Below are 27,068 nucleotides of genomic sequence, written 5' to 3'. Positions count from 1 at the left end.
ACATAAGCATTTCGCTACAGCCACAATAACATGTGCTAAATGTGGACCAATAACATTTTATTAGATCTGTTGAGAAGCAGACTTGATTTATTATAGGGTCTATCCTTTGCAGTGGTGTAAAGTACTTAAGTAAAAATACTTTAAAGTACTACTTAAGTAGTTTTTTCAGGTATCTGTACTTTACTATTGATATTTTTGGCAACTTTTACTTCACTACATTCCTAAAGAAAATAATGAACTCTTTACTCCATACATTTTCCATGACACCTAAAAGTACTTGTTACATTTTGACAGAAAATGGTCCAATTCACATACTTAAAGTATCAAGAGAACATCTCTGGTCATCCCTACTGCATCTGATCTGGCGGACTCACTAAACACACATGCTTTGTTTGTAAATTATGTCTGAGTGTTGGAGTGTGCCGCTGGCTATCCGTAAAAAAAAACACGAATATTGCTCCTGGTTTGCTTTAATATAAGGAATTTGAAATTATTTTTCTTCTAATTGTGATACTTAAGTACATTTTTGCAATTCCATGTACTTTTTATACTTAAGTATTATCAAAACCAAATACTTTTAGACTTTTACTCAAGTAGAATTGTACTGGCTGACTTTCACTTTTACTTGAGTCATTTTCTATACAAGGTATCTTTATTTTTACTCAAATGTGACAATTTATTACTTTTCCCACCACTGATCCTTTGGATATTAACGGAAGTGCAGACAGTAAAACCAATGTAGCCGCTTTGGTTGTTGTGTTTCGTGCCAGGATATTATCCACTAACTGCATAGTGGACAGCATTCTTTCAGAGGAGAAAGACAACAGTTGAAAAGGTCATGTGAAATCGAGTGCTATTTATTGCTCCGTGTGGTCTTTGCGATAGACATATTCATCCACTGAGGAGGACGTGCAGCATCTGTGGGGCTACAAACATAACCCAGAGGACATTGGAGATATGTTAAGATTTCACCATTCACGACTTCACAGGCTTGATTCACAAACAGACAAATAAGGGGAAACATTGAGACATACAGTTTGCGCTGTATAGGCCTATGCCATAAGGAGGGTTGAGTAATTCTGAGTGATACAGCATTGTGAAAATGACTTATTCAGTCAAATCACAAAAGGGGATTAAGGAAGGCTCTCTCTCGCTTTCATTTCATTAGCCTTATCTGCTAAGCATTCAATAGAAATAGTTTTTTTCTGCATGCATGACTTTTTTGTTGTTGAGCAGAGTGCAGTTTGCAGAAGCCACAAGTTGTAGGCCTAGATGTGACTTCTCAGACCATGATAGCTCTGGGCAGTTTGAATAAATGTGTTTTTGTTTACTTGATGCAAGGGTTATGTTTTCAGACTCGGCTCCCTAGAGTTTAGTGCAACATCTAAAGTATAACTTGGTTGATATGATGATTGTTTACTAAATGTAAGAAATGGGTCAAGTGAGCTCCATGCATCCCTATTTCTACAGCTTCCTAGCAATATCCTATATGAGCACCTATGTACCCCTCCACATCTGGCAGCTTCATGTAGCCTGCAGTCTGTTTTACATTACATTGCCTGATTAAAATGGGTGGTGCTCAATCCATTATACAATGAATAGGCTCCAGTGTGCATTCAAGTATGCGGCATAGTTTGGATACTCCACTCACGAACGAGAATCAAACTCTTCGACTGCAACCTGATTCACTTATTTTGATTATATGGAGAAGAAGCCTGATGACATCCTATTTTATCCCGTTGTGGTGCGAGGTTCCCTGTTTTTACACTCTAGATGGTATGTGTTTAATTCCGTAATGAAGTCAACACATGACACTATTGTAGATGACTGAACGCAATGATTCAGCTGTGGTTGATTTACTCGCAGCGGTAGTTTGGAGGCGCCGCGCATCACCAAAGCGCTCTACTGAGAATCCCCCACCAGGACGAAGAAAACAGGCTGTGAAGAAAACAGGCTGTTACACGGAGTGCAATCTCTATCCAACCGGTGTACCATCACAAGAACACTTACAAAGTATTTGCTCAAGTTGATTGTCGGTTCTTTATTTAGAATTTTGCGGAAGGAGGCAGTTGGATAGTATTATTTTGGCGGAAAGTGAACGGAACTACTGGGGATGACTGAAGACTTGTGAAGGCAAGTCATTTCTACTAAGACTCACTCACATTGTTATTATTATTCTATATTATACTATCATTATTGGGAGTCTTTATGGAAGACTTAGATTTATTTTCAAAATAAGTTGAAAAAATATTGACATGAATGTGCAATGTAGGCTATTCAGTTTGTTTCCCGTAAAAATGTTGGACAGTATACAAAACTCGCTCAATGCGCTTTCAAGAAGCGGGAATGTGTTGCATCGATTTAGTCTTTATTATTGGCTACATCATTATCACTTCTGCAGATATTGTTGGTAAATCAGTCATATGAGAGCCAACAGTGCATTGTATAGGCTACTATAGTACCAGTATAATCCCTTCCCACTGGGCAAAAACTGGTCGACTCGACTCAATGTTATTTCACGTGATTTCAACCAAAACAATCAATGTTATGACCAAAGTGGAGAACTGATTGGATTTACTAAAAGGTCATCATCTTAAGTGCGTATTGTCTATTTTTTTTTACCCAACTTTTAACCTAAATTCAATGACATGGTGACATGTTTTGTTTATTTCACTTGAATACACGTTAGTTGAAAACTCAACCAAATGCAAATCAAAACTTAACATTGAACTGTGCCCAGTGGGTTGTGATTTATGTAATCATGCATATGTTAATGAAAGCATGTATAGAGGAGTACGGCTGATAATGGACACCACTGAATTATACCAGTTTATTTTTCTTGTAAAGTCGATGGGGTTAGGACGGTTAATAGCCTATTCATAAACTACTCATTAATATATTTAGAACTTTCTGTAATGGAATTATAATAAGTTCAAACAAAACTTAATATAATCAATTATACAACTAACAGCATTTATGAGTCCACAGATGCTTATTCTGCATTACACGCTGGGGGTATAGTGCATTCAAAGTAAGCAGAGTACAAATTATACAGTGACATTCGGGGGTCTCTATTTTTTCACGGGACCTCCTATGTGTCCACGAAAACAATTTATGGACCTAATAGTAAATATGTAATTTAACGGTAAAAAAAAGGTTTACCTTTTAATGTGGCATGAACACGACTAGTTATGTTTATCTGATTGTCAAACAAATCACTTCAACAAGTAGGTAGGTTACCTGCGCATGTTCCGCCACTCCAAAACAATTCCAGCATCCAAACAGTGCACTGTGCACCTGCCATTTGTTGAATGGAAAGATACATCTGTTACAAAACTCCAAAACGTGTAATGACATTCTGCGATTGTCATTAGGTCTACACTCAAATTAATTGATGTGTCTTGCTGACAAAATTACCTTTTTTTTGTAGAAAGAAAAGTGGGTACACCTGAAAATCAATGTGCAGCATTACAACAAAAAGATTCACCCTACACATTAGCACCTTCTTCGGTTGTCTATCTACGTCAGTTTCTGATAACACGCCGAAAAGGCACAAATTGGCAAAATCCAACACATGCCACACACCACATCATATTCCAGCAGATGAGTCGCAGCGGTGCGGATTGCCTCCCATTGAAATTAACTTTCGCCAGAACGCATAGTTTGACACAGTTGGTGTACAAGAAAGCCTCATGTCCAACAGAGGTGTCAAAATCTTTGTGTTCAGATGGAAGTCATTTCTTGTCAATGGGGCAGTCCACAAAACTGTGCTGGGGATGCCGCACTAGGCCACTTTGGTCAATTTGTGCGTCGCTTTACCGTGCAGTGGTACATACGGAAGTTCATAAAACAGTCAAGCTAGCTAGCTGTCTAACTACAAAGCTAAACACTTTGCTAGATAGTTTAGCTATGAAATTACCAGTACATAGCTTCCACTTTCCAGCTAATTATTTAACAATCAACTGACCATGTAATCCAATCGTATTCGCGATGTCTCTCCATGCAGTATTTCTAGCATGGAGGTCCCGGTAGCCATGTGTGCTTTGGTCGAACACGGAAGGAAACCCAGAAACGGCGAAAATAACCTTCTCCATTCTGCAGCCTTGAGAAGCACATGTGCATCAAGTATGGAAAATGCGGACTAGACACCAAATGTGCAAGGCAAAACACACGCGCGTCTGGTGGCTAACACAGGTTATTGCTGTACGGTACATTTTACGTAGTCTTATATATAATGCATGCATTCATAATACATTGCAGGTGGAAGACCTACTCTTAAAGTAGCTAGCTATATGATGTCTGCAGTGCACATATGACTCTGGAGGGAAAGTTGATGCAGAACTGCAGCATCATATTTGGAGATAATCAAAACAGCACTGTATATACAGGATCAGTCAAAAGTTTGGATACACCTACTCATTCAAAGGTTTTATTTTTTACTATTTTCTACATTGTAAAATAATAGTGAAGTTATCAAAGCAATGAAATAACACATGGAATCATATAATAACCAAAAAGTGTTACAGATTCTTCAAAGTAGCCACCCTTTGCCTTGATAACAGCTTTGCACACTCTTGGCATTCTCTCAACCAGATTCACCTGGAATGCTTTTCCAATAGTCTTGAAGGAGTTCCACATATGCTGACCACTTGTTGGCTGCTTTTCCTTCACTCTGCATTCCAACTCATCCCAAACCATCTCAATTGGGTTGAGGTCGGGTGATTGTGGAGGCCAGGTCATCTGATGCAGCACTCCATCACTCTCCTTCTTGGTCAAATAGCCCTTACGCAGCCTGGGTGTGTGTTGGGTCATTTTCCTGTTGAAAAACAAATTATTGTCCCACTAAGCGCAAACCAGATGGGATGTTGTATTGCTGCAGAATGCTGTGGTAGCCATGCTGGTTAAGTGTGCCTTGAATTCAAAATAAATAACTGACAGTGTCACCAGCAAAGCACACCCACACCATGATACCTCCCACATGCTTCACGGTGGGAACCACAAATGCAGAGATCATCCGTTCACCCACTCTGCGTCTCACAAAGACATGGCGGTTGGAACCAAAAATCTCAAATTTGGACTCATCAGACCAAAGGACTGATTTCCACTTGTCTAATGTCCATTATTCATGTTTCTTGGCCCAAGCAAGTCTCTTCTTATTATTGGTGTCCTTTAGTAGTGATTTCTTTGCAGGAATTCGACCATGAATGCCTGATTCACACATTCTCCTCTAAACAATTGATGTTGGGATGTGTCTGTTACTTGAAATCTGAAGCATTTATTTAGGCTGCAATCTGAGGTGCAGTTATTTTCAGGAAATATCAAGTCCATGGAAGTTGCATTGTTTGTAACAATAGTGAGATGTGGATATATTATCTTTCCATAACTTAAAGGTTGTTTTTATCTCAATATCAATCACTTCTGGGTAACAATTAAATACGTTACTGTGATTGTCTTCCAATAAAATGGTCAAAAAGAAAAACAATTTACTTCTTAGCAAAGAGAAATTTCTCAAACACAAATTTTCGCTAGGACTTTCTGGGAGTGGTCTTAATGTGGAGGGTAAAACTGAAAACTAGTTGTTATTAGAGGTCGACCGATTAATCGGAATGGACGATTAATTAGGGCCGGTTTCAAGTTTTCATAACAATCGGAATCTGTATTTTTGGGCGCCGATTTTGAAGATTTTTTAAATGTAATTTATTATTACTTTTTTTATATACCTTTATTTAACTAGACAAGTCAGTTAAGAACACATTCTTATTTTCAATGACGGCCTAGGAACGGTGGGTTAACTGCCTTGTCCAGGGGCAGAACGACAGATTTTCACATTGTCAGCTTGGGGGATCCAATCTTGCAACCTTACAGTTAACTAGTCCAACAATCTAACCACCTGCCTCTCATTGCACTCCACGAGGAGCCTGTTACGCGAATGCAGTACAAGCCAAGGTAAGTTGCTAGCTAGCATAAAACTTATCTTATCAAATCAAATTTTATTTGTCACATACACATGGTTAGCAGATGTTAATGCGAGTGTAGCGAAATGCTTGTGCTTCTAGTTCCGACAATGCAGTAATAACCAACAAGTAATCTAGCTAACAATTCCAAAACTACTACCTTATAGACACAAGTGTAATGAGTGATGGTACAGAGCGGCATAGGCAAGATACAGTAGATGGTATTGAGTGCAGTATATACATATGAGATGAGTATGTAAACAAAGTGGCATAGTTAAAGTGGCTAGTGATACATGTATTACATAAAGATGCAGTAGATGATATAGAGTACAGTATATACATATACATATGAGATGAATAATGTAGGGTATGTAACATTATATTAGGTAGCATTGTTTAAAGTGGCTAGTGATATATTTTACATAATTTCCCATCAATTCCCATTATTAAAGTGGCTGGAGTTGAGTCAGTGTGTTGGCAGCAATCAATCATAATCACTAGTTATAACTGGTTGATGATATTACTAGTTTAGGGGCGGCAGGGTACCCCAGTGGTTAGAGAGTTGGACTAGGAACCGGAAGGTTGCAAGTTCAAACCCCCGAGCTGACAAAGTACTAATCTGTCGTTCTGCCCCATCATTGAAAATAAGAATTTGTTCTTAACTGACTTGCCTTTAAATAAAGGTAAAAATAAAATATTAGCGTGTCCTGCGTTGCATATAATCGATGTACCGCTGGGGGATGATTTAACAAAAGCGCATTTGCAAAATAAGCACAATCGTTGGACGACTGTACCTACCCATATACATCAATGCCTTTCTTAAAATCAATACACAGAAGTATATATTTTTAAAGCTGCATATTAAAAGAAATCCAGGTTAGCAGGCAATATTAACCAGGTGAAATTGTGTCATTTCTCTTGCCTTCATTGCACGCAGAGTCAGGATATATGCAACAGTTTGGGCTGCCTGGCTCATTGCAAACTAATTTGCCAGAATTTTACGTAATTATGACATAACATTGAATGTTGTAGGGATGACTTAGGGATGCCACCCGTTAGATAAAATACCGAACGGTTCTGTATTTCACTGAAATAATAAACGTTTTGTTTTCGAAATGATAGTTTCCGGATTCAACCATATTAATGACCAAAGGCTCGTATTTCTGTGCATTATTATGTTATAATTAAGTCTCAGATTTGATAGAGCAGTCTGACTGAGCGATGGTAGGCACCAGCAGGCTCGTAAGCATTAATTCAAACAGCACTTTCGTGCATTTTGCCAGCAGCTCTTCGCAAACACAGCGCTGTTTATGACTTCAAGCCTATCAGCCTAATGGCTGGTGTAACCGATGTGAAATGGCTAGTTAGTTAGCTGGGTGTGCGCTAATAGCGTTTCAAACGTCACTCGCTCTAAGACTTGGAGTAGAAATTCCCCTTGTTCTGCAAGAGCCGCGGCTTTTGTGGAGTGATGGATAACGCTGCTTCGAGTGTGGCTGTTGTCGATGTGTTCCTGGTTCGAGCCCAGGTAGGGGCGAGGAGAGGGACGAAAGCTATACTGTTACACTGGCAATACTATAGTGCCTATAAGAACATCCAATAGTCAAAGGTATATGAAATACAAATGGTATAGAGATAAATAGTCCTATAAATACTATATTAACTACAACCTAAAACCTCTTACCTTGGAATATTGAAGTCTCATGTTAAAAGGAACCGCCAACTTTCATATGTTCTCATGTTCTGAGCAAGGAACTCAAACGTTAGCTTTTTTACATGGCACATATTGCACTTTTACTTCTCCAACACTTTGTTTTTGCATTATTTAAACCAAATTAAACGTTTCATTATTTATTTGAGGCTAAATGGATTTTTATTGATGTATTATATTAAGTTAAAATAAGTGTTCATTCAGTATTGTTGTCATTATTACAAATAAAATAAAATAAATTAAAACGGCCGATAATCGGTATCGGGTTTTTTGGTCCTCCAATAATCGGTATTGGCGTTGAAAAATCATAATCGGTCGACCTCTAGTTATTATTAGAGTGGTTTGGAACTCTTTCTTATTGGTCTATTAACTAATTTACCGCCCAATGATGTCACCAGGCAGGCCAAAAGTCCATCCCACCAAAACAGGCTGAAATTTTAGGTGGTCTTTTCAAACAGCTATTACACAGAAAGGGCATAAAAAACATTTTCATAAGGTCACAGTATTATTCCTACCTCATAGTGTGGAAATATATTTAAAAACACAGGAAAATTACGTTTGTGACTGCACAACATTTAATTTCCGATGCAATTGCTCCAGCGAAGGCTTCAGTGAACTTGAATCAAATATCCTATTTGCATATCACACACATTTCTCACTCTTGTGGCTGATGGCACTTTATATGTAGAGTACGGGCTCATAGTAATGGCTGGAACAGAATAAAGGGAATGGTATCAAACACATCAAGTATCTGGTTTTCCATGTGTTTGATACTATTCCATTTACTCCATTCCATCCATTATTATGAGCCATCCTCCCCTCACCAGCCTCCTCTGATGTCTTCCCTGTGTTTAGTTCTGCCCTTTATGTACACCTGCAAAAGCACCAAAGGGAAGGTGGATGTGTAGTCATTGTACTTTCAGATTGCTGCATCAGTCACAGTAAACATTCAGAAACTTCATGTTCTGAAGTCTTCCTCATTCAAATGGAGCCCCATCAGGTACGTTTCTCCTCTTGTTGTTCTTGTCGAAAGACTAAATTGTAGATAATCGATGATAATCCATCGCCACAGAGGATCATTAGACGAGATGTCGTTAGATCACAATATCAAGTTGATTGGGTTTCTGCTGCTATGGTGTCCTCAATCAAACTGCACAGAGATTCCTTCTTAAAAATCTTGCATTGAAATCCATTATCCATGTGGCAACTTGCCCCCACATTCTATCTCTAACCTCGATATAACAGCTCCAATCTGCAGTAGTTTAGCAGTCAAAGTTGTCAACACTATGCATGCTGTGGATGGCTATAGATGTTTGTCCACATAGACAGCAACCTGGTCTCAGAATATTTCGTATTATTCTGTAAGTAAATCCAAGACACTCCATTTAGTATGATATGTCACGTTCGGTATGGGTACATAAGACAGATGGTTACTTAAATTGTGTGTCTCGGATGTACTTTGAGAATTCTGATGTATGACACAATTCTCAATATACATCACAGTCAATACTTCATCATGCAATTCACTGGGTTTGATTAAACGTCAAGCATACAGTCCTGATTATTTTGTTGAATACCAACAATCACCTGTAATTTCAGGTTAAGAGATGTATAGTGCAGGCAGCCAATCAGAGAAAAATAATACATCTACAACGCACATTTGACTAACATGGTCTTAATCTGTAAACTCTGCATTTAATCTTATATAATTATTCATGAATTTACCGTAGCCTATTAAAGCAAACAAATGCATTCCAGATTCAAGTCAGCCACAGTAGCCAGCAGGGGTGGGAGCACCTGCCTAAAGTTATATGCTATATTTACTTACTTATATCGTTATTATTCCCCTGAAGAATTATGCATTTGCTGTCATAGTGAATGTGTCACTATTTTGGGGGATAACACTTTTCAAGGTCATGTACAGTTCTTTATCCTTATGTTTTCTCCTTTGAATATGTTCATTGGAATTTCTTCCTTAACATTGCGAACTATAGTAGACGTTCTGCTATTTAGAGTCAGACTCTTCTGCCCTGGCATGGACTGCTCATCAATTATTCAAATAAACCTACATTTTCCAAGAAGTACTGTATTGTACATAATATACTGTATGTGTGGTACTGTATATCAATCTCCCCAGTCCACACATACAGTGCCTAGTGAAAGTCTACACACCCTTTGTACACATCCCTTTCTAATTCATTATATTGTGTGGTGTTTTGTGGTGTCCCTTGTCAGAAATACTCAAGTTGTAGGACCTGCCAGTGTTTTACTCTTGATTGGCAGATGGTAGGCAGACTTTTGTGGTTGGAGAAAGTCATGATAATCTGCTACTGGAAGTAACCCCTAAAGGTGCTCCTGAAATTAAATATAGCAAATAACTTTAGGCAGGTGCTCCCACCCCCTGCAGGCTACTGTGGCTGACTTGAATCTGGAATGCATTTGCACACTGCCTGCCCTCCAAGGACAACTACAGCACCCGATGTCACAAACTTCTGTTAGTTTTAGTACTCTGAAGAACATTTGGTCTTGTTTAAATGGAGAGCCTGGTACCTAGGCGTAGGCTGTAATTGTATCGAAACTGCGCTACTGGAAACCTAGAGCATAGAAACAAATATATTCTCCTCATTTTTTTTGAGAGAAAATCGCACTTATTTTTATTCTGTTTCAGATTTTAGACTTTGTTGAAGGGCTTTGAAAATGAACAAACTATTGTGGGGTGTGTAATATAGTTTCAACACAACGAGGGAAAGATTGGCTTGCACCTGAGCCTTCAGAGTTAAAGCAAAAGTTGACCTTTTTTCATGTCTGACTTGTAAATGGAGGTGTGCTTTCTGAGGTGATGTAGATTTTGAAGGCAGAAGTGCCACTCAGTGTTATGTCTGCTTCCAACTCACACTCTCAAACACGTAGATCCCCTGAACGCAGCTCACTTTCCAGCTCACGCTCTCAAACACATAGATCCCATGAAAGCAGCTCACTCTCCAGATCCCAATCGTCTGAATTCTGATCACTTGTTCACACACCTGTATGTCATTTACATACACTATTTATCTCAGTTCTTTGCACCGCATCATTGTGAGGTATTGTTTGTTTTGTTACAAGTACTTCTCGGAGCTCTGGTCATTTCCGTATTAGTATCATAGTTTTTGGCCATCCTCACGAACAATGCCTTTTTGCCTATTCCCTGCCTGTACTGTTACCGTTTTGGAGTCCCTGTGTATGACCTTCTGCCAGTCCCTGGACCCAGCTACCTGCCTCTTCCTGTGGTCCTTTGCTTACAAACACCTGCTGCGCACTGCGCTTGAAACCAGAACTCTGTCTCCCATCGTATTCATTACACACAGACTTGCCTGGCTGGCTGCTCGTTCTCTTAGCGGAGCCACACCTTCAGAGGTTGGGGGTGTCTGCCATAGGATTTACTGCACCGATTCTGGCCACAAACAAACTCCCCAGTCCACACATACAGTACAGTGCCTAGTCAAAGTCTACACACTTCTTGCACAGTCATCATATTTTGCTGCCTTAAAATAAAATAAAAATCCTACCGATTTACATGACCCTGTATTGTGGTGGCAGCATCATGTTATGGGTATATGCTTGTCACTGTTAGGATCTGGGGAGTTTGTCAGGATATAAATATGGACGGAACAAAGCTCAGATGAAAAGCTAGAGGAAACCCTGCCTCAGTCTTCTAAATACCTAACCCTGGGATAGAGTTTTACTTTTCACAGGGTCAATTAAACAGATTTTAAGACACACCAGAATGGCTTTCCAATAGGTATTGAGTGTTCCTGAATGGTCCAGTCTCAGTCCTGACTTAAATCTGATTGAAATTCAGAGATAAAAATGTATTACAGATTTCTTGAGTTATGTTTTTGCAGGTGAAGATGTTTGGTGAAGTATTTCTCAAGTGAAAAAATGTGCATGAAAACGAGGCACCTCTCATTGAATGACAACAAACATTTAATTGAAGAATCCCTACTGTTGCCCAATCACTGACGAAGGGGCTTAGACTTACACTACCGAACATTTTGTGTGTGCACAATCCGCTGAAAAAACCCTTATGGAAGACCAAAACGACGACCAAAATGTCGTCATAACTGTTTTTGATGGAGCCTTGATGGAGCCACACTGTAGCCTTAAGGGCTACAGTGTGCCTCCCTGCTAAAGGACCTACTGGCCAGCAGAAAGGGACTCCACAAAAGGATTATAGTGTGTGTGTGTGTGTGTGTGTGTGTATATCTGTATCTCTGCGTGTGTGTGTGTGTGTGTGTAAATGTATCTCTGCGTGTGTGTATCTCTGTGTGTGTGTGAGTTTGTTTAATGGATGACTCACAAGTCCCAGCAGTGAGTTCCTGTATGACCACCAGAAAATTGGGGTTCTTTGTTTTCAGAAATTACTGTGTTTGTGTGCATGCATGTGTGTGTGATCTTGTGTCTGGTTTGTGAGTATTTGTGTGACTGAAACACTAAAGAACATTGAAATGGTACCATTGGTCTCTCTGTAAAGTTATGTGCTTCTTCTCACGATAAATCTAGTAGTGATTTCCAGTCATCGCCAACACACACCCACATAAATCCCCCTTCCAATTCACTGAAGGAGCTCATTTATGTGTGCCTATAGGTTAATCCTTTACCTCGTGCAAAATTTGGTCATGGAGAAACTGAACATTTGGGAATAGTTGGCCAAGGAAACATTTCTGGTTGGTCTCAAGGAATGTAAAAAAGTTAGGAAGGGAGACATTGAAAATCAAATTGAGAGAAGTAGTAGAAAATATGTTGAATGAGCAACTAATAAGCATGGAGCGCCTCACAAGTTTGACGAAATTGTTATATCTTTCAGTCTAATATGGCTATTTACTTACTTTGTAGATCATCAGAAGTAGATTTTTGTAGGTAGTTAACTGTCCTCTCTCCAAGTTTAGCTGGAATTGAGACCGAAAGGATTTGACAGTTGAAATGACATTGGCCTTGCGCTGCGCTGAATATCAGATCTTAACAACGATTGGATAAGTGTTTAACATTTCCAGTACCACATCCTTATGATATACTGTATATCTTGTCAGAAGAGCAACGTGACTGCAAACAAAGACAAGATGATGAGATGCTCATTTTTTCGCACCAGCTTAGGTCCAAAATAAGACAGTAAAAATGCATTGGGCTTATTTTGGACAGATTTAGCCTCTTCCTCTTTGCTGGAATGTCAGACTGAAATATGGAACAAATCAACCTTTTTTGTTGTTGTTTGAATTTGTTGATCAAATGCGGGACATGTGGTCACCCTAGGTGAGCTGGTGCAGTGTGTGAAGGGAGAGATAGCCAAGGACAGGAAGCAGGAAACTAGAATGAACCCCATGGTGACTAATCAGGGATATATTCTTCATGGTCAAGTGTTTGATTCAATTCTCTCTCTTATCGCTGTCTTCCATTAGAGGCAATATACAGCACTGAACATCATGGGGGTACAGACTGATAATTCAAGACAAATGCAGTAATAGAATGTGAGTTAGTAATCAGGTGTGTTACTGCTGTTTCTTTTGGCTCCCCAGGAAGCTGCTGACACTCCTAATCATGGCTCTGATAGGAAATGACACCTCAGCTCGCCCCGATTATGTCCCCCATTACCTCCTGGCGGGTGACCCTTTCGCCTCCAAGCTGTCCAAGGAGGCCGACATCGTGGCTGCTTTCTACATCTGCATCATAGGTAAGTGTCAATAAAGTACAGGAATGTAGACTGCATAGGGACGTAGACTCATCAATAGACTCACTGATATCCTCATCTTCCTTGAGACATAGCCTAACCAGTCTTCACCTCAAGGAGAGCCATTCTGATTCGATTATGTTTGCAATCAATTGTGATTCATCAAGGTTTTCCATTGTGTACCGATGTAGGATCTTAATTTGATCACCCTGTTGCAGGACACCTTTCCATTTTAAACTTGTAGTGTATTTGAGGTTTAAAAAGGCTTCAAAAGTTTTACATTTTCCACTTGATTTTCCTTCATGAAAAATGTATCAACCGCTACAAAAATGTCCATTCATTGTAATCCACATAATAATTCAAATTTTCCTGCTAAGAAAGAGACTGGCTCAAATTAAGATCCTAGATCCAGTGCTTGACTTGGGCAGGAGCTCACCAGAGCTGAGTACTGCTTAAGCTCCTCTTCCTCCTATAGAATAGAATATTAGCTCAAAAATATTCTGGAGCTCCTGCACTTAGATATAAACAGTACCGGCTCCCAAAATGAGTACCGGCACCTATTTCAGTCCAAATCAAGCACTGCCTATGTCTGTAAGACATTGTAGATTCAAAATGTATTTGAAAAGGTTATTTTCTTTTCTAATGTAGAAGATCCTATATTCAGTAGCTTCTCAGTTTTGCTGCAATTGATAGCAATAATCTGGTTGTAATGATTCCACATACTTTTCCATCACTCATTGCACCTTTTCAAAGATGATAGAAAGTTTAATTTATAAACGTACACCTCTCCTCCTCTATCAATTTTTGTGTGGACCAAAGGGAGATGTTACGTGGACAACATGAAGAGTACTGTAGCTGTTGCCTACGTTACAGAGAAAGTGGATAAAATAGACATACATATACTGTATAACCTGCTATGTGGCACATTGACATGAAAGGGACTTTAAAAGAACACTCAAGAGGTGGCTGTGTATCAGCAGTTAACAACATGCAGTTAGAAAGAGATGCCCGCCTCCTTATATACAGACAGACTCCACACTGGAAACCACTGTGTGTTTCTCCTCTAAAGGGTACAGTAGTAATTACATTATTTTGTTTGCTAGGTTGGCTAGGTTGCCTTGGAAACCCTCTTCTTCGAAGCCAACTAAACGATTAAAATGAAATGTTGACAGCAATGTATCACACAAATGGTGATGTTAGTGGTTAGTCTAACAGGTTAAATTAATTATAATTTCCTATCACATCAAGAAAGGTTTGAATGTTCATGCTAATTAACACAGTTACAGGACATACTGATCTATGACAGCCTCCAGACATGTTGATTATGGGCTACTGAGTTGTAAAGGCCACTATTTGGTCTGCCAGACTGTACGGGGCATAGGAGAATCCTGTTCGAGGCTGTTCAGAAGCCAGACTGCACGGGGCATGGGAGACTCTTGTTAGAGGCTGTTCAGAAGCTCTCTGTTGATACTGTTCTGGCATCCTGATTGGTCAACAGCTCTGATGAGCTTTCATTGTGGGATATCATGCTATATGACCACCAGGTTGTTTGATCCATCCGTCAATCAAGAATGTTCTTCTATCAACCAATGTTAATCAACATACATTATTGTGGTCATTAAAGTACATAACACTTAAATGAAACCTTAGGAATTTGAATGTTATGATATAAAATGTATTCGAAGGGTGTGCTTAGATCGATTATCAACAGATTGATTTAGGAGAGGAAGGTACTGTAATATGGTGTGATGTTTGCTCAACATCAAAGCTGAATACATCCTACTTTGAAAATGCATTTTAATGTAGACATAGCTTTAGCTACTGGATGGAAAAATATGAATTCATCTTTTTACTGTTGGGGTTTTCTGCTGCATCCACCTTATTTCTGCATGCTTTTAAAACCCGGAAGCCAAATGAGGAAACGATGGAGACAACTTCCTCTGTGCTTGTGCATTATCATAACTCATATGCGCGCCACTAGAAATCCCTGCAATAGCATTATTCTGTTAGCTGATACATCCTGTCAAAATACCAGTAGCGGTGCATGGGTAAAATCACTGGGGAAGCCACGCTAGAAAAAATATCCATGTACACACAAATACATATATAACTTTTATTTAACTAGGCAAGTCAGTTAAGAACAAATTCTTATTTACATGACGGCCTACCCTGGCCAAACTCTAACCCGGACGACGCTGGTCCACCGCCCTATGGGACACCCAATGACGGCTGGTTTTGATACAGCCTGGAATCAAACCAGGGTCTGTAGTGATGCCACTAGCACTGAGATGCAGTGCCTTAGACCACTGCGCCACTCGGGAGTTGTTTGCTCTATAACCTGTTAGTTCTTATGTCTTGCGACCGTGACATTTGGCCCAAGGCCGAGACAATAAGAAGACACAGTGGCAGAATAAATTCAACCACACCTTCGTTTCATCACAAAACCGGAGATCAACCTCTGTCTTGTGAAGTCTAGAAAGCATATTGCATGTAACATAACGGTTACATGATCTGCAGCATTGTTAAGCAAATTAATGTTTATGACATTTTCTGACAACTAAACAACTATTGATTTAGAACCACAATGAGTTACCGCAAGTCGCAAAGAGAACAGGAGCTGTCATTTCAACATAATCAAATCACCTATGCTTAGTCTAATACTGTGACAACTAAAACATACAAAAAACAATTTAGTCCAATTAACGTAAGCTAAATATGATGTGGCTGTCCATGGTTCTGATTTATCTGTGTGTGTGTGTGTGTGTGTTAAATCAAATAATACTGTCACATGCACCTAATACTACAAGTGCAGACATTACCATGAAATGCTTACTTATAAGCTCTTAACCAACAGTGCAGTTCAAGAATAGTCTACCAAGTAGACTAAAGTAAAAAAAATAAAAAATATAAAAAGTAACACAATAAGAATAATGAGGCTATATACAGGTAGTACCGGTACCGAGTCAGTGTGCGGGGGTACAGGTTAGTTGAGGTAATTTGTACATGTAAGTAGGGGTGAAGTGACAATGCATAGATAATAAATAGCGAGTAGCTGCAGTGTACAAAAAGGAGGAGGGTGGGTCAATGTAAATTGTCCGGAGGCGATTTTATTAATTGTTCAGCAATCTTATGGCTTGGGGGTAGAAGCTGTTGAGGAGCCTTTTGGTCATAGACAGTCAATAACTTGGGTGACTGGAGTCTCTGACAATTTTATGGCTTTCCTCTGACACCGCCTATTATATAGGTCCTGGATGGCAGGAAGCTTGGCCCCAGGGATGTACTGGGCCGTTCGCACTACCCTCTGTAGTGCCTTATGGTCAGATGCCGAGCAGTTGCCATACCAGGCGGTGATGCAACCTGGTATGCTCTTGATTCTGCAGCTGTAGAACCGTTTGAGGATCTGAGAACCCATGCCAAATCTTTTCAGTCTCCTGAGGGGGGAAAGGTTTTGCCCTCTTCACGACTGTCCTGGTATGTTTAGACCATGATAGTTTGTTGGTGATGTGGACACCAAGGAACTTGAAACTCTCGACCCGCTCCACTACAGCCCCGTTGATGTTAGTGGGGGCATGTTCGGCCCGCCTTTTCTTGTAGTCCATAATCAGCTCCTTTGTCTTACTCACATTGAGGAAGAGGGAGTACAGGAGGGAACAGGGAGTACAGGAGGGGACTAAGTACACACCCCTGTTAAGGATCAGCATGGCAGACATGTTGTGGCCCACTCTTACCACCTGGGGGCGACCCGTCAGGAAGTCCAGGATCCAGTTGCAGAGGGAGGTGTTTAGTCCCAGAGTTCTTAACTTAGTGATGAGCTTCATGGGCAATATGGTGTTGAACGCTGAGCTGTAGTCAATGAACAGCATTCTCACATTGGTGTTCCTTTTGTGCAGGTGAGAAAGGGCAGTGTGGAGTGCGATTGAGATTGCTTCATCTGTGGATCTGTTGGGGCGGTATGCGAATTGGAGTGGGTCTAGGGTGTCCGGGAGGATGCTGTTGATGTGAGCCATGACCAGCCTTTCAAAGCACTTCATGGCTACCGACGTGAGTGCCATGGGACGGTAATCATTTAGGAAGGTTACCTTAGCTTCCTTGGGCACAGGTACTATTGTGGTCTGCTTGAAACATGTAGGTATTACAGACTTGGTCAGGGTGAGGTTGAAAATGTCAGTGAAGACACTTGACAGTTGGTCCATGCATACTTTGAGTACATGTCCTGGTAATCCGTCTGGGCCAGCGGCTTTGTGAATGTTGACCTTTTTAAAGGTTTTGTTCACATCGGCTACCGAGAGTGTTATCACACAGTCATCCAGAACAGCTGGTGCTCTCGTGCATGCTTCAGTGTTGCTTGCCTTGAAGCGAGCATAAAAAGCATCTAGCTCGTCTGGTAAGCTCGCGTCACTGGGCAGCTCGCGTCTGGGTTTCCCTTTGTAGTCCGTAATAGTTTTCAAGCCCTACCACATCTGACGAGCGTCAGAGCCGGTGTAGTAGGATTCAATCTTAATCCTGTATTGACGCTTTGCTTGTTTGATGGTTCGTCTGAGGGCATAGCGGGATTTCTTATAAGCGTCCAGATTAGTTCCCCGCTCCTTGAAAGCGGTAGCTCTAGCTTTTAACTCAATGCGGATGTTGCCTGTAATCCATGGCTTCTGGTTGGGATATGTATGTACAGTCACTGTGGGGACGACGTCGATGCACTTATTGATGAAGCCAATGATTGAGGTGGTGTTCTCCTCAATGCCATTGGATGAATATTCTTATCTGTGCTAGAAAAACAGTCCTGTAGTGTAGCATCCGCGTCATCTGACCTCTTCCGTATTGGGCGAGTCACTGGCACTTCCTGCTTTAGTTTTTGCTTGTAAACAGGAATCAGGAGGATAGAATTATGGTCAGATTTGCCAGGAGGGCGGGGGAGAGCTTTGTATGCATCTGTGTGTGGAGTAAAGATGGTCTATGATTTTTTTTCCCTCTGGTTGTACATGTGACATGCTGGTAAAAATGTGGTTTGCCTGATTTAAGTTTGCCTGCAATAAAGTCCCCGGCCACTAGGAGCGACACTTCTGGGTGAGCATTTTTGTTTTTGGCCTTATAGAGTTGGTTCAGAGCGGTCGTGGTGCCAGCTTCATTCTGTGGTGGTAAATAGACGGCTACGAATAATATAGATGAGAACTCTTTGTAGCTTATCACAAGGTACTCTACCTCAGGCGAGCAATACCTTGAGACTTCTTTCATGTTAGACATCGCGCACCAGCTAATATTGACAAATAGACACACACCCCCACCCCTCGTCTTACCAGAGGAACGTCTCGTGAAACATAAGATATTACAGTTTTTAATGTCCCGTTGGTAGGATAATCTTAATCGTAGGTCATCAATTTTCCAATGATTGCACGTTAGCAAGAAGAACGGATAGCAGTGGGAGTTTACTCGCCTACGGATTCTCAGAAGGCTGCCCGATCTGCGGCCCCTTTTCCTGAGTCTTTTCTTTACGCAAAAGGCACTGGCCTGTTCCAGTGAAAGCAGGATATTCTTCTCGTCAGACTCGTTAAAGGAAAAAGTTTCTTCCAGTCCGCAGTGAGTAATCGCTGTTCTGATGTCCAGAAGTTATTTTCGGTCATAAGAGATGGTAGCAGAAACATTATGTACAAAATAAGTTTTAAAAAATTGTTACACAAAAAGCAAAAAAACAAACAAAAGAGAATGTAAAACGTCAGCCATGTTCTTCGGCGCCATCTTGTGTGTGTGTGTATGTGTGTGTGTGTGTGTGTGCGTGCATGTTCGTGCAAGTAGAAAAAACATGTTGACTCACCCTACTTGTAGAGAATTGCGAATGCCATTCTCCTCTGTTTCATGTTGACAAAACGGTCTATGACCCTGTCATACAGTACACACTTCTATTTTTTGTTGTCCTAGGCCACCTGGCTAAAATGCATGCCCGCTAGCCTAAACTTATTTTTATGGGCAACGTTAGCTAGTTAACATTAGCCTTCTACATCTAGCTATAAATTGAACTTACATCCTCTTCGTCCAGGGGCACAATGTAGTAATTTATGGTTGGAACAGAATCAACGTTGTAATCATTGGCCAGTACGGAGAATTAAGTAAAGTCCAGATCCCTATCTCCATCCATGGCTAATTTACAAAAGGACCAATTTTAGCTAGCTAGCCCCCGGAATAAAAAAAACCACATTGAGATGCAGCAATTCAAGTTGTTTCTGTCAATTATGTAATTCTCTTGATGCGATGTGAGAGCAGTGAAGCCAAATCCAAATTGGCGTCCCTTGACACTTTTTTTAGCGTGCCAGGACCATTCACAGTTGTGCTCACTCAGTTTAGCTCAACACTAGACCATTATTATTATTATTTTGTTTATCAAGGGACCCCAAATGCTTGCTGGCTACTCTTGCATTCAATGCTACGGGCGGCAACAATGTCCTCCTCTTTATGACCAGACAGCATCAGATAGATGACCGGTTTCAAGAAACTAGGAGTATGTCGCACATCACTACCTCACAGGAGAGGCATTAACATTTATTTAATATCAACATTTCATGTGCCTTAAACGTGTAGCCATCTGTAAATACAAATAAATTGTTAAATTACGAGCCTAATTTGTTTAGCCACGGAAAAGACAGGATCCTTCCTGCTAGTCATGATTAGCTGAGATAATGGATGGGCTGTGTTTGGATTGGTCTGCCATGTAGCACGCTTCTGTCTAGAACATGAAAGGGTGGATACCTAGTCAGTTGTACAACTGAAATGTGTCTTCCGCATTTAACCCAACCCTTCTGAATCAGAGGTGCTCAGTATGTGTAGTTTTTTTTTAAGATCTAACGTTAGCCAAGGAGAACTGCAAAAGTGTTGCTACTGCTTTCTTCATCATTGCTGGCCAGGCTTTATCAGGCACTATCGACAAAGATCAGTGGGAAAAAGTTGTGATGAGCTACTTTCTGCACACTGTCAGTGTGAACCGGAGTGACTGATACAGCAGCCCAAATAAGCTGTAGCTAGTTACAAAACAAATGTAAAAGATACGTTGCCATGAAGCGTTCATCCATCTTTACGGGTAAGAGTCTAGCTACATTTTCAGATATATTTTTCTGTTTTCTCGGAAAGTTGTTTTCATTGCAAATTAAGTGCATTGTTTGCAGTCTAGCGAACATTAGCTTGCTGGCTCGCTAGCTAATATATGATCTGTGTAGTAATATTGTTAGTATCTCAGAAAGCCATTTCCATTGTGAGTTATAGCCTAATGTTAGCTCGTTAGCTACCTGCAAATTCATACTTTCATGCATTGTGGCTAGCTATGATAATCCATTTTTACTGTAGCTATGACTGGGGATTATGATTAATTGTTTAGCTAGCTAGCTACATGTCTAAACAAAAGCCTCCACAAGAGAATAATAACATGACCCATAAAATTGTGCCAGGTGTGTCTAGGGGTGATTACAGCCATCTATTGTATTTCATGAACATGTGTATGTCTAGACAATAGTGACCAATCCACCTAGCTAGATGTGGTTGTGTTTATAGCATTTCTTTCACATGACCCATCATCTAATAATACAATATTTTTATCTGGACACTTTCAGTCAGATTAGGATATAGGCCAAGGACTAGATAACATATTTTTACCTGGAGTTTTTCCTTATAGTAGGTCACTACTTAAACCACTTTTAGTCTTGAATTATTTGGTTATTTACTATACTACTGTACCTTACTGTGTTTAGCACATGGTCGCACATGTGAATCCTTAAAGAGATGGGTGGGGCTAAGGCTTAAAAGGTTGTGAATGATGCTGACTAGGTGTAGACAAAGAGCTCTCCAGTAGATGTACCAAAACATTCAAGGAACTTTCAAAGCAGAATGACTCAATGTTCCTCAACTGCAGTGTATGATGTACCATTTTGTAGCTCTGAGTCTCTACTTTTAACAAACACAATTTCAACATTTTCTACACTGCTGTTCAAAAGCTTGGGGTCACTTAGAAATGTCCTTGTTTTTGAAAGCAAAGCAAAATAAATGTCCATTGAAGTGACATCAAATTGATCAGAAATACAGTGTAGACATTGTAAATGTTGTAAATGACTATTGTAGCTGGAAACGGCTGTCTTTTTATGGAATATCTACATAGGCCCATTATCAGCAACCATCATGCCTGTGTTCCAATGGCACGTTGTGTTAGCTAATCCAAGTTAATCCTTTTAAAAGGTTAATTGTTCATTAGGAAACCCTTTTGCAATTGTTTGCACAGCTGAAAACTTGCCCTGATTAAAGCAATAAAAAACTGTCCTTTAGACTAGTTGAGTATCTGGAGCATCAGCATTTGTGGGTTCGATTAGAGGAGTGGGAGGCCTCGGTGCACAACTGAGCAATAGGACAAGTACATTAGAGCATCTAGTTTGAGAAACAGACGCCTCACAAGTTCTCAACTGGCAACTTCATTAAATAATACCCGCAAAATATCAACGTCAACAGTGAAGAGGCAACTCCAGATGCTGGCCTTCTAGGCAGAGTTGCAAAGAAAAAGCCCCATCTCAGACTGGCCAATAAAAGAAAAGATTAAGATGGGGAAAAAGAACAGACACTGGCCAGAGGAACTCTGCCTAGAAGGCCAACATCCCGGAGTCGCCTCGTTGCGAGGCTTCTTTCTCAAACTAGACACTAATGTACTTGTCCGCTTCCTCAGTTGTGCACCAGGGCCTCCCACTCCTTTTTCTATTCTGGTTAGAGACCGTTTGCGCTGTTCTGTGAAGGGAGTACGACAGCGTTATACGAGGTCTTCAGTTTCTCGCATGGAATAGCCTTCATTTCTCAGAACAGACTGACGAGTTTCAGAAGGAAGTCCTTAATTCTGGCCACTTGAGCCTGTAATCAAACCCACAAAGGCTGATGCTCCAGATACTCAACTAGTCAAAAGGACAGCTTTATTGCTTCTTTAAATCAGCAACAGTTTTCAGCTGTGCTAACAATTGCAAAAGGGTTCTAATGATCAATTAGCCTTCTAAAATGATAAACTTGGATTAGCTAACACAACGTGCCATTGGAACACAGGAGTGATGGTTGCTGATAATGGGCCTCTGTACGCCTATGTAGATATTCCATTATAAATCAGCCGTTTCCAGCTACAAGTAATTTACAACAATAATGTCTACGCTGTATTTCTGATCAGTTTGAAATTATTTTAATAAAATGTGAATCTTTAAAAACAAGGACATTTAAGTGACCCCAAACTTTTGAACGGTAGTGTAATGTACATAAGACCAAATCAAGGCGTACAGAGTCAGTGGTGCGGTTTCGCTCGCTTCAATGCTTTCTCGGTGAGATAGTCATCCTCTTGCAAATTGAAGGACATTTACAAAAACAAAATATATATTCCCCCCCATGGTAGTTTCTCTTGGCATCCATAAAGACACGCCACTGCAGTACACCATGTTACTGGTCTACTAGTGTGCCTTGACCTTGTAGGCTAAAATTGCAGAGAAACCCCCCCCCCCCCACAACTGATCCTGGTAATGGTTTTCCAATCAGGCAGGCTAGATGCAGTCATTTCAAAATGAATATGTATTGTGAGTGGACGAAGTACTTGGAGGTTGCTCTAAAGTGGAAAGGTGGAATAAACGAGTCAGGAGCAAGTTCTTAATTGAACAAAGTCCTCTATTGAGGTATTTTTTACCCTTCTCAAACACAAATCAAGGATGATATCCCAAGGAAAACATATCTTCACAAAAACAAGGAACACAAGATGAGTATCTTTAAACTATAACATAAATCACAGGTGTGTCACCGCCTTCACGATCCGTCCGTGGAGAGCTCCCTTCGGGTGGTTGTCCAGATCTGTGGTGAACATTCCCTAGAGGTGGTGTGTCCCCTTCTTCTCCTTTCCGAAAGGTACGTCCTCTCCTTTGCAGAAGCAAACGCTTCTGCGTCTCCCCCTCCTCGCTCTTGTAGGGGAAAGAGAATAGCTCATTAGTACCGTCAGCTGTGCTTAATTGCCTCTGATCACCTGGACTCACATGCCGAGCTGGGCTACTGTCTGTGGGAACAGCCTGCCATCTGGTGGTCCATCCACACTATTCAAAATACCAGGCGTTTTGAGCTATAAGCTATTTACTGCAGTTGACAGCCTAGACTACAGTTTAGTACTCTTGAAAACAATATTAACATTACATTTTGCTGTTGTAGCTTAGGTAGGATACATTTATTGTCCCTAAAAAACATAATCAATAGGGTAGCTTTTCAAGCTGCATGCCCGGGGACTCATCGCAGCTTTGGCAGTGCACATAATGTAGACTAGGCCTACCTATGATTTCCTTATCTGATAACTTTTTTTCCTTAAGCTGTGTGAATTGACTGGATCTAGAGCACAGTCTAGAGTAAAGCAAAGATCTGCCATTTCATCATCTGTTAACTTTGTTTTCTTGCACTTTGACAGGTAAATATTTAGTCTATAGCCCCAGTGGTGGAAAAAGTACTCAGTTGTTATATTTAAGTAAAAGTAAAGATACCTAATAATAGGTCGTAGAAAATGACTCAAGTAAAAGTGAAAGTCACCCAGTAAAATACTACTTAAAAAAAGTCTAAAAGTGAAAGTCTAAAAGTATCTGGTTTTAAATGTACTTAAGTACAGTGGTGGAAAAGGTACTCAATTGTCATACTTGAGTAAAAGTAAAAAGTCAAAGTAAATTCTACACATCAATGTCTTTATATTACGCAAACCAGACAGCAAGATTTTATTTTTTGTACAGCAAGGGGCACACTCACTTGTGTTTAGTGAGTCTGAGGATGACAACGCATTATATTGATAGGTGCGTGAATTGGACCATATTGGAAATGTAAAGAATACTTTTGGGTGTCAGTGAAAAGGTATGGGAGTAAAAAGTACATATTTTCTTTAGGAATGTAGTGGAGTAAATTAAAAGTTGTAAAACATTTGAATAGTAAAGTAAAGTACAGATTTAAGTAGTACTTCAAAGTATATTTCCTGGCTACTTTACACCTCTGTATAGCCCTAATATTTAGCTTCTTACGTTGGCTAAACATCATTAGCCTCTCTCTTCCAGCAGTTCCTGTGCACAATAGGCTAAAGGCTGCGCAAGTCTCTCAGCATTAGGTCATTCCTCTTCTCTTGAAATCCCAGGTAAAGCTTTAGGCTGCGAAAGCTATAGGACATTTATTTTGATCATATTTCTATACTAGGCCTAACAGCCCTGGGGAAAGAAGCATGCTTAAAACAGGCCTATAGCATAGGCCATATTATCTGTCTGGGAATTGCATTGGTGTGATCACTTTTGGCCGATTATGATAACATTGTTGCACTGATGCATTGTAAATAGTTGAACAGGACAGACAGAGAGATGAGCACAGTGAAAAAGAAGACCCATAGGAATTGACAACCATTTGAAAAATGGAAATCACTTGCAAACCACATGAGCAAGGAGGCAATGACATTGAAATATGTGCAGGCTAAACAGGGTTTGTTGTTGAATTGCAACATTTAAATATGAGTTAATATATTATTTTTCATTGTGTCTACATGAACATTTAAGTATTATTTGCAGTTGTCACTGTGACAATGACACCCTGAAATCACTGAATGGTCTTGTGTTACCACCATATTAGGCAGCATGCAGTAGGATGCAATGATCAGTTGATTGACAGGTGTAGAACTGTAGAATGATACACTTTCCTCTAGTGTGGACGCTCACCATCGTTTTATAGTTATAGTTTTTTTTATCGTTATAGTATAGTTATTGGCTTGGTGGAAGGCCCTTAATGCTGACACAACCATAGAGAATGATAGAGGCCTCGAGTGGCCAATGGGCAGCACCATTGAGGGCTTCCACCATGTTTCCACCATTTTAAATTAGTCATAGTAGTCAACTGTGTAGAGATTCCTTAGGGTTGTAGCCTCAATGGTGCTGTCCATGCTGTCACGGATGCTATAATTGCAAAGATCTAAAGATGAGTCCTCTATCTTTCTCTTTGTATCACAACAGAACTACTAGAAGGTAACGTTAGCTAACTTGAATTAAATACATGTAAAATTACACTTATACACTTATACTTGTTTACTTTAATTTTTTACTCTATAAATGGACTCCTTCAAATAATTTACTCCAGCAAGTTTGTCATCGGCGCGCTGAAGTACGGAAGTAAAGCGGAAGTCGAATCCATTACTTGTGTTATTTGGCTGTGCCCGTGGCAACATTCGAAAATTAGGTAGATTTGTATCCATGACTCAAATCGATTGAATAGATACAGGAATCAATAGATTAAGTCATGAAGAGATACAGTTATGCAATCTCTGTCTCTTTAATATGCTCACAGTCGTATTAAACATCACTTGCAGTCAGTAGGGAAACAGGGTTTTCCTTTCCTGGATGTCAGATGACTTATTTCTTTACTTCAGGCTGCACACCTGTCACAAATCCTTTCTTGTCATTTTTTGTTTCTCTTGCCACAACAACTGCCTTGTGTGTGTTCACAGAAATGTTCATACCGACTAATTTTTTGTTTATACTTAGCTGAGCCATTTGCAAACTCTACAATGCCCTGTATAACTGCTGCCCTGACCTAATGAACCGATGGACGGTGAAGATGCTTCATGCCGGGGTCTCATGCATTTTGATGCGGCTTTTCAGTGAGAACTGCATTTGGGGCTTATCCCTCTGAGCTCCTGAGTCCCATGAATCCCATGTCTCTCTCCCACTCCCTCCCTCCATCTCTCACTCCCTAACACCCATAAGTCCTACACCTGTCAACTCCATTACTTGCTCCGAGGGACTGTACCATCCCCATCCCTTGGTCTGCACTCTCTTTACAGCTGTGTTGGTTGACTTTGACTATGCTAATGATGCTAGCTAATAAGCCCAGTTGTACAAGAACATACTATAAACACCTCAGTCTCTCCCGCTAGAAACAGTACTACCACTAGCAATGCCATAAATTACCCCAAACGATTGACTGATTTTAATGTGTGTTAGGCATCTCAATGGAATAGGAGATCACAAGAAAATAGGACTAATCCTCTTACTGTGTATTTGTTCTGAATGGGGCATCTGTTGGATATTTGGATACTGTGGAGTCTGCCTATTCAACGACCACGCTTTATAGGTTAACAAAGGCATTTATGATTAACTTGATCGATTCGCGTATCTTTGGTGTGGTTTTCAGCATATTAACTCAGCAACAAAAGAAACGTCCTCTCACTGTCAACTGCGTTTATTTTCAGCAAACTTAACATGTGTAAATATTTGTATGAACATAACAAGATTCAACAACTGAAACATAAACTGAACAAGGTCCACAGACATATGACTAACAGAAATGTAATAATGTGTCACTGAACAAAGGGGGGGGGGGGGGTCAAAATCAAAAGTAGCAGTCAGTATCTGGTGTGGCCACCAGCTGTATTAAGTACTGCAGTGCATCTCCTCCTCATGGACTGCACCAGATTCGCCAGTTCTTGCTGTGAGATGTTACCCCACTCTTCCACCAAGGCACCTGCAAGTTACCGGACATTTCTAGGGGCCTGACCCTAGTCCTCACCCTCCGATCCAACAGGTCCCAGACGTGCTCAATGGGATTGAGATCCGGGCTCATCGCTGGCTATGGCAGAACACTGACATTCCTGTCTTGCAGGAAATCATGCACAGAACGAGCAGTATGGCTGGTGGCATTGTCATGCTGGAGGGATGAGCCTGCA

General features: G+C 40.4%; 1 protein-coding gene across 1 annotated transcript in view; it reads left to right on the top strand.

The window, feature by feature from the left end:
• The first annotated feature begins 1,626 nt into the window (after nucleotides 1-1,626).
• LOC110522287 (opsin-5-like) overlaps nucleotides 1,627-27,068 on the top strand; it is a 47,133-nt gene continuing 21,691 nt past the window's right edge. Inside the window, exons 1-2 of the mRNA XM_021600551.3 lie at nucleotides 1,627-2,133; nucleotides 13,212-13,366. Of these exons, the coding sequence (XP_021456226.1) occupies nucleotides 13,234-13,366 (133 nt within the window). The 5' untranslated portion in view covers nucleotides 1,627-2,133; nucleotides 13,212-13,233. The remainder of the gene's footprint in view (nucleotides 2,134-13,211; nucleotides 13,367-27,068) is intronic.

This window comes from Oncorhynchus mykiss, chromosome 4 (genome assembly GCF_057628025.1).
Source record: "Oncorhynchus mykiss isolate SJ-2025 chromosome 4, ASM5762802v1, whole genome shotgun sequence".
Lineage (NCBI taxonomy): Eukaryota > Metazoa > Chordata > Actinopteri > Salmoniformes > Salmonidae > Oncorhynchus > Oncorhynchus mykiss.
This window is presented reverse-complemented; position numbering and strand designations above follow the sequence as displayed.